This window comes from Telmatherina bonti, assembly GCF_933228915.1.
Source record: "Telmatherina bonti genome assembly, chromosome: 9".
Classification (NCBI taxonomy): Eukaryota; Metazoa; Chordata; class Actinopteri; order Atheriniformes; family Telmatherinidae; genus Telmatherina; species Telmatherina bonti.
This window is the reverse complement of record NC_136627.1, coordinates 21,801,436-21,809,475: the sequence shown is the minus strand read 5'-3', so window position 1 is coordinate 21,809,475 and position 8,040 is coordinate 21,801,436. Positions and strand designations below refer to the sequence as shown.

The 8,040-nt window shown below is 38.5% G+C and overlaps 1 protein-coding gene across 1 annotated transcript in view; it reads left to right on the top strand.

Moving 5' to 3' along the window:
• Positions 1-217: 217 nt before the first annotated feature.
• septin4b (septin 4b) overlaps positions 218-8,040 on the top strand; it is a gene marked incomplete at both ends in the record, with an annotated part of 44,156 nt that continues 36,333 nt past the window's right edge. Inside the window, 2 exons of the mRNA XM_079247019.1 lie at positions 218-269; positions 5,563-5,570. Of these exons, the coding sequence (XP_079103145.1) occupies positions 218-269; positions 5,563-5,570 (60 nt within the window). The remainder of the gene's footprint in view (positions 270-5,562; positions 5,571-8,040) is intronic.

The following is an 8,040-nucleotide window of genomic DNA, read 5'->3' as shown; positions in this document are numbered from 1 at the left end:
TCATTTCGAACCACGACCACAAAGAGTGTGTGTTAGTGCTGCAGCCGCTGCCATACAAACACACACTTGTGACAGGAGTAGACGTGTTTGCCGACGACACGACGATACACACAAGCTGACATTTCCCAGCCGCCGAGTTTAGATTTACGGAGGAAATTAAGGAAATACCTGAGAAGAAGAAGGGTTCGCTGGTGCTGGTCCTACCTGAAACTTTGAGATGGAAAATTTGTCCAGCAACAACCGGTTTCGGTCTGCAATGTTCAACCACGGTGAGCGTCTACAACTGTCACATCATGGGAGGTGTTGTGTCACCCGAAGGTGGTTCTGTGTTTTCGGAATGTCATTTCATCCTGTAAATAAATTGTGTTGTTATTGTTTAAACATCATCCACAGTCCTGACCACGGTCACATTTAGCTGCAGGTCATATTTTATACCGGTTTGTAAGCCAACGATGAGATGCAGTTTTCACTAGCAATGCTGCAAATATTCCCCACTCTTACAACACAGTGGGTACAGTTCGTCCCGTTAAAGGAAAATCCGTGAAAAAGCCTGCAGCTTGAGCTATGCACGGGACGATAACTGCACTCTGTAATTCTGCAGCTATGCAAGAGTGGGACCAAAGACTCGCCACACTAAACTATTCCTGGATCACGAAACTGGATCACACCGATACACCAAGGGCTGTTGTGTTTGATGGCTCGACCCATATGGGTATTTACTTGCTTGTCTTTTTCCTTTGCACTACTAGTGGTTTGACGTGTACAGAGGCATATTTGCAAGTAAACCATAGAGAAACCATCTTGTACCCCCCCTCCCCTCCCTTTGGAGTTACATAATGTTACTTTACAGTTTTTATCTTGTAGAACTGTGGATTATGCAATTAAATACCCATTTGTATTATTGGTATAAAAAAAAAACAAAAAAAAAAACAAACGAAGCCCAACAATGGGTTTTCTCAGAAGATAAACTGCATAAATAGGACAGTCATAGATGGGAAAATGATTTTGTCACAGACCAGATTTCCTAAAACTAGTTGGCTTTGCTGTGCTGTCACTATTATAATAGTACAATAAATGTCCCTGGCTGGTTGCATTGAAGAGAATTAGTTACCCGTTTTATGTCCGAACAGTGAGCTGCAAAAACACGAATCTCTCAGAATGCATACAGAATGGAGCTTGGTAAGGCTCACTGTTGACACATGCTGGATAGAAATAAAAATAATAATAAAGGATAAGAATAAGAAAAAAATAATAATAAAATAAATAAATACTGAAAATAGTTAGATTTAGCCACATTTTGGCTTTGTGACAGTGAGCCAATTTTGGCCCAAAAATGTTTGGAGATTTAAGATTAAATCAAGATACTGATTCTGTTCCAGCCGTAAAGTATTTATCAATTCTCACATGTCATTCATGCACCATATTAGAGATGAAAACATTTATAAAACGTTTTTATTGGCCTGTTGGATATCATCCTTGACCTTAGATATTGTCAAGAAAATTTTACCTGCAATAGTCTCATTTCCCAAACAATTTTAGCAGCTTGCTGAGGGTTGTTAGAATTAAGATGATTCTTGAAGGACAACATATGTATATGGGATTTTTGTCTGGTTGTATTTTTCTTGGAAAGCTGAAGTCGAGCAACAGCCAAGCAGCAATTTGTTAATGAATTGAAATTGTTTGAACCCATCAGTGTTACACAGGTTTAGTTTCCTCATGTCAGTTTCTACATTTCTGTGCTTTTGCTTTTTTTCATTGTCTTTATTTATTTATTCATTCATTTATTTTCATGTTATGACAGTTCAGTGCTGTTTATGTATTTCACTAATTACCATACACTTTTATAACCTGGACAAATCACCATACTGTAACCAAAGGCTGCCTTTATGTTGGGAGGGTATAACCCCAGCTAGCAGATCATACTGAGCTCTTAGAACTACACTGGTCTTCAATTCCTGTTGTGTATATGGAAGAAAGGTACTACTTTCTCTGATAGCTGTAAGAACTATGAAGACATTTTGTGGTTCAAACACTCCCACAGGGATGAGAGAGAACCTGATGAGCTTTCTTTTGCTAACAGTTGTTGTCAGTATTAGTGCAAATTTCCTTATGGTTTTCTTTGCATGTAATGCTGATTTCTTATGCTACATTCAAAGAAAGGAATGTTAAAAAATATGCAATAGAAGCTTTCAGCTTTCCTTTTACTATGTTTTGTGCTTGCTTTAGGTATTCACGTGTTATATTGACACAACTTAGACTTATATTTCCATAGTTTATATTAATTCATTGGTTTAACTGGACAATATTAGAAACTGAATTCTCCTAAAGCGTTGTTGCAGAAAAGTAACTGAGAACCCGAGGTTTCACCTTTAACGTCTCTGTTAGATTATTTTCATGGAGCTGCCTCACATTTGACATCTCAGTGATAAGTTCAAATGTTAGTTTTTCCATGTCTAACTTGTTGCTTTTTGCCTGTTTAAGCTTTTTGAAAATTATTGTGATATTGAGCTTTTCAGTCATAAATCAGTGAATAAAAACTTTGTTAACGGGACATGTTAAAATGAAATGTTTAATTTCTTATTATTTCTATTTTTAGTTGAACAGACTTGTTAACTTAAGATACATCCAGAATTCAAAGCAGTCTTTTATGATGAGCACACGACACATTCAATAATCAGAATAATTTCTTTTTTTACAAAAGACAAGTGGACTCTTAAACATCTGAGGCCTGTACTGCAAAGCATGATTAATATGCCCAGATATCTCGCTGTTACCTGGGTTGATTTGCCCAGACATCAGGATCCAAATAAACCGTTCTACAACGCTGATTATCAACCTGATGATTCAAGACAGGTTTTTCTCTTCTTGATCAGTGCATGCTCACCTAAATGGACAGTGTTTGACGCATCTGGTCAATCACAGACATGAAGAAACCCTTTAATGGAGCCTACTTTACCAAAGAAAAGCATACAGTTATCATCCAGGCCTAAAGCAACACTACTGCAACAACCAGGAAGAAATGCTGGCAGAAAATCAACTTTTAATGTGTTCATTTGTGAAACTTTACAAAATTAATTCATTTAACAGTATTTATGGACGGCACTCTCTCACTTTCACTTTATTATGGCACAGACATTTCACACAGAGTTCTTCCCCACTTTCTTCCTTGACTTCATATTTTCCATTCAATCTTTTAGGCTCAGCACCTTTTGTGAGTGTGTTTTGTGTTGGAGATTGCTGCTCTCTGTGACAGCACAAGTCGTTGTGCATTCCATAAACTGAAGGATCTGCTGTTTGACCATTATTCTTAACCTCATTCTTTCAGATGCAACCCCAGTGGAGCTTAACAAACTCAGGAACAAGTACAACCCCATCCTTCAAAGTGGTTAGTTAGAGGCTTTATTTCTTAATCAAAAGGATGCATCTTTACCTAAAATCTATGTTTTCTAAGCGCTTCTCCCATGATCCAACATTAACAGAATAAACAGACCATTTTTTTTCTTTTCAAAAGAGCTGATTGGTCAGAGGGTGGTGATTTTATACTGAATTGTTTATCCTCAAACATGACCTGCTCCAGAGCAGGTTAGTCTTTTAGCAAAAGTTATTGGGGTGAAATACTCTGTTAAGAAGTGAATCAGCATTGTAGTACAAAAAATACAAGATAAGCCCTGAAGTTACCTTAATTAGAGAAAGCACAGCTTGGTTGGACAGGCCTCTGGACTCACTTAAAAACAAAGTGTAAAAGCAACCAGTATTTAGCAGCACAGTGATTGGTGGGGATGGGTGTCGCAGTCCACCGTGGTTAACACTCCTCAGGGAAGAGCCCATGAAGAGATGCTGCCATCCTTGCTATTGTCAATGGCTGCACTGACAGCATCACTTGTGTGGGATATCTTGGCATGTAGGTCAAGAAAGGAACCACATGGAAAAGTCAAAAAGACTAAATATTATAGGATAGCACAGGAATCTAACATTGATCGCACATCTGTGTAATGAGATGTTTTCAGTCCTAAATTTACAGCCATATTTTGAGCGCTGTGATTATGGAAGGTTAAGCAATCAGTCCTTTTTAGCTTGCTTTGTCAACAGTGCACAGTAATGCTTGTTGCCTTGCCACAGTACTTTGGTTTACCAGGAATGATGCATGCTGCTACCAGATCTCTTAAGGCGCATTAGCTGTAAAATGCAGCTCATACATTATATATCATGCACTGTATATGCATGGGACAGCTAAACCACTGCCTATACCTGTGCTTCTGTTCCCATAACTGTTGTAAACTGTGACAGAAGCAATAATGAAATAAGGGTTTACTGGCCTGTGTCTCAGCACAGTCTGCTCTGTAAGCTCAAAGGCAGTGATGGTCCTGAATTTAACTAAGTGATTCGATATTTGTAATGCTGCCAATTAGTTTCTCAGGGTAGATTGGTAGGGGTAAAGACATTTCTGCAGCCTCTTAAGAACAGACAGAATCATTAAATAGGAAAAATTTTGAATAATTTAGACTGTTGTCATTTCTTGACTAATTACTGGAGAATCCAGATTCAGAGATGACACAAAGTGGCTTTATTTACTGTGTTGTCTTAATGCATAGTGCAGGAATTACTTGTTTCCTTAAAAAAGGAAATTGTGACATGAAAATCAATTAGTGCTTTTAGTGTCCACTGAAAACCTTCCTGAAGCCTCTGCACCGATGTACAGCTGTTGTAAAAAATGTTGGTTATTCACAGTCAGCTGTGTTTAAAATCTGGACCAAGCACAAACAACATGGGAAGATTGTAAAAGGCAAACATACTGGTAGACCACAGAGGACGTCAAAGGATCCAGACAGAAAACTTAAAGGAATATGTCTTGTAAACAGAAAATGCTCAGCAAAACAAATGAAGAACAAATAGGTGGAAACTGGAGTCAGTGTCTAACTGAACTTCTTCCAGTTGGCACCAGCTTTCAGTCTTGCAAAGAATACATACTTGGATACCTTTACAACAGGTTTTGTCGCATTTACATGTGTGAACACTGTTGCTTTTCTTGCCTGGCATCTCTTTAATATCACAATTGAAAGTGAGTTCATTATTTGCTGTGTATTATTTCTGTAATGGAGCAAATGTTTGTATCTATTTGATATATTGTAGAAATTCCCATAGAAATATTCAACTTAGCAATATATATTATTTGACTTGATTTGTTGGTCAAAAAATGTAATTAATTCTTTATCCAGGAATTGTTTTATGTGACTTATCCCAGAGAGCTGTTAATGTGATAAGAATCTCATGTCTCCTTTTCTTAAATAGAAATAAAAATAAAAAAAATTGGTGTCAAATCTGCATTTGAGCACAAATAAAGTTGAGCAGCCGTTCCAAATCAGATAACCAGCTTTGCTTTAATTGTTTCACTTGATTTTTTTTTTTTTAGATTAACTGTCTACCTGGCTTTCATAGTTTTGTTTCTCATATATTTCAACAAGCTGACAACATTGTGTTTATATTCCTCCCGCATGCCCGACCTGTGATGGATGTGAATTATGGAAATATCTTCATGCTGACCAATCACCCTCCTCTGACCAGATGATGAGGTAAGAAAATGGGTGACTTGTGATGGAGGTTTTGGCCTGTATTATCTCATAAAAAAAACAACATTTATCTCCTCCTTAATGGCCATTGCTGTTCAGTTTGGTTTCTGCATTTTGTGCATAAGCTTTAAATCATGAGAGCAGTTCAAAAAGTTTTACTTCATCATGTGTTCAAACTGCGCCTGTGATTTCTGCTGTGAATATTCTTAGCATGCGTGACTAATCGTAATATGCTTCAGGGTTTTACTTGACACCACAGAAATCACTGCTTGAGAATAGGTGTGTTCACAAGACCTTGATTTTCATGTTCCTTGTCTTGCAGAGTGAGAATCTGCTTTGTGTGTCAACTTTATATGTGTGTCTGTGACTTTTAGTCAAGTTTTAGTCTCATTTAGAGTAGATGCAGTTGCCTTTAGCCGTGTGCCATAATTTCAGTGATGGTGATCCTTCACCATCACCTTTCTGGTGGTATGGTGACTGTCACCCTACTGTCAAAATTCACCCCTCCCTCCTTTTTACTCTTTTCTGTGTCAGTGTCTGTCTCCTGAGACCCTGCAGCTGTGTTTGGCCCCAACTGAGAGGGGATAAAAGGGGAGTGTTGTTTGTTTTCAGGCCCTAACGGTTCTCAGACTTGTGGAGAGGAGTAGATCTGGGTGTGACAACCCCTGTTCCTTCCTCAGCAGCATTCCAGGCTTATGTGACAAAGCTGCACTGAATGTTGACAAAGGGAACACCTTGTGGGGAGGCTTTCAGCATCTCTCCAAGATCCAGTGGTGGCTGCTGTTGCTGGCCTTTGGCTGGGTGACAGTATTTGCTCATTACTCTCATGATCTCTACCAGATGTCTTAGTCTTCATAATTTTGGTTTGTGCTTTTTAAAGCACACCCCTTGAGAGTTGTTTTTTTTTTTTTTTTTTTTAAATTAAAACTAAGGTGTATTGCTCTTGAAACCCATCACTACAACCAGACTGGCTTGACTGAAGTTCCCTTCCTAGCTGCACCCACACCCATGGCTGTAAACCACAGAGGACTCTGGGATGTGGTGGTGCAATAGGGTGGCTGTCGCTTCCCTTTGTTCGCCTAAAAATCCAAGAAAATGTCACACACATATACTCAAGCACATATACGGATACAATGATGTCACGCTTAATGGGTAGTACCAGAAGAGGACTGTTCTGTCTTGAGAGAGCACACACATCCACTGTGGTACATTCCTTTGTGGCTTTTACTGAACTAGCCATTAGCTTCTTGTGCCTTCAATTGCTACTTGTGTCTGCAGCCAAAGCCTATACTTGGAGTTTATTAGCCCATTAGCTTGCTAGCCTTTGCAGTGGCTGCTGGCTTCCCATTTCCTCCACTCCTCCCATAGCTGTATCTGCTTTTCTCGTTTGCCGTCACTGCTAGCATGTGCACACTCATTGCATTTGCTTAGAAACTGGAATGGCAGAATCTGCAGAAATGCAGTACCACACCCATGGATCCTCTTTGTTTAAGAAACACATTCAGTACATAGTATTGTGAGCAAAACATAAGTAATTAAACCAAAAGAATGGCAAATGATGGGTGTGAGTTCTGATGTCGAAACATTTAGATATCATAAAGTTCACTTCTGTGGTTAACTCTGCTAACAGACAAGTCATCATAGTCTCAGGCAGTCACTCCTGATACTTTTAACCCCAAGTTCTTATGTCACTCAGCTTAAGTAATTTTAGTTATGTGAATCCTTGTGAGCATACCATATACAGTATTATCATTTGCCTTTGCAGTAAATCTATCATGCATTACGTTATTCAATGAATCCACAAGTACTCACAGTATGAGCCCTTTTATTAAGAGAAGGTGGAATATCACTCATCAGTGAAACCTAACCCAGTGTAACATTGCACCAGGTTAAGTATGTGGGTGTTATTTTCTGAGCGTGTAGTGAGAGTTGCTACATGATAGCACAGTTGTGATGCTGACATGGTTTTGAACTGGGGATTTGACTTTGACTTGCAGCCCTCTGGGCTTTTACAGTTTGATGCAAGGGCAAACAATTGGGTTAAGGAGCAGACAACCAGCACTTGCTGAATACAAAGTCACTGTGAGACAATAACAAAGCTATGTTGAAAGCTAAGCACTCCAAAAAGGATTTGTTGTTTTCAATAAATACTGTTACGCTGTCAGCATTCTTTTATGAGACCTATTTTTTCTACAGGAAGAGAAGCTGCACAGATTTTTAGCCATTATTGACAATATAAGGTAATGTAGTGTGTAATTATCTAATCCCATTACAAAGGGCACAATATTTTAATGCAGTAATTGCCTAGAATACTTTTTGTCTCTATGACATTATGAATGTTCAAATTTATTGGAAAAACTATGCAATAGGATTTGCGTGATAACATCCAGTTGGCCTTTCCTTGGAGGCTGTTGATGCCGTTGAAACTAAAGTACATTTAATTGAAAAGCTCATTAACTTAAAATTACATGTA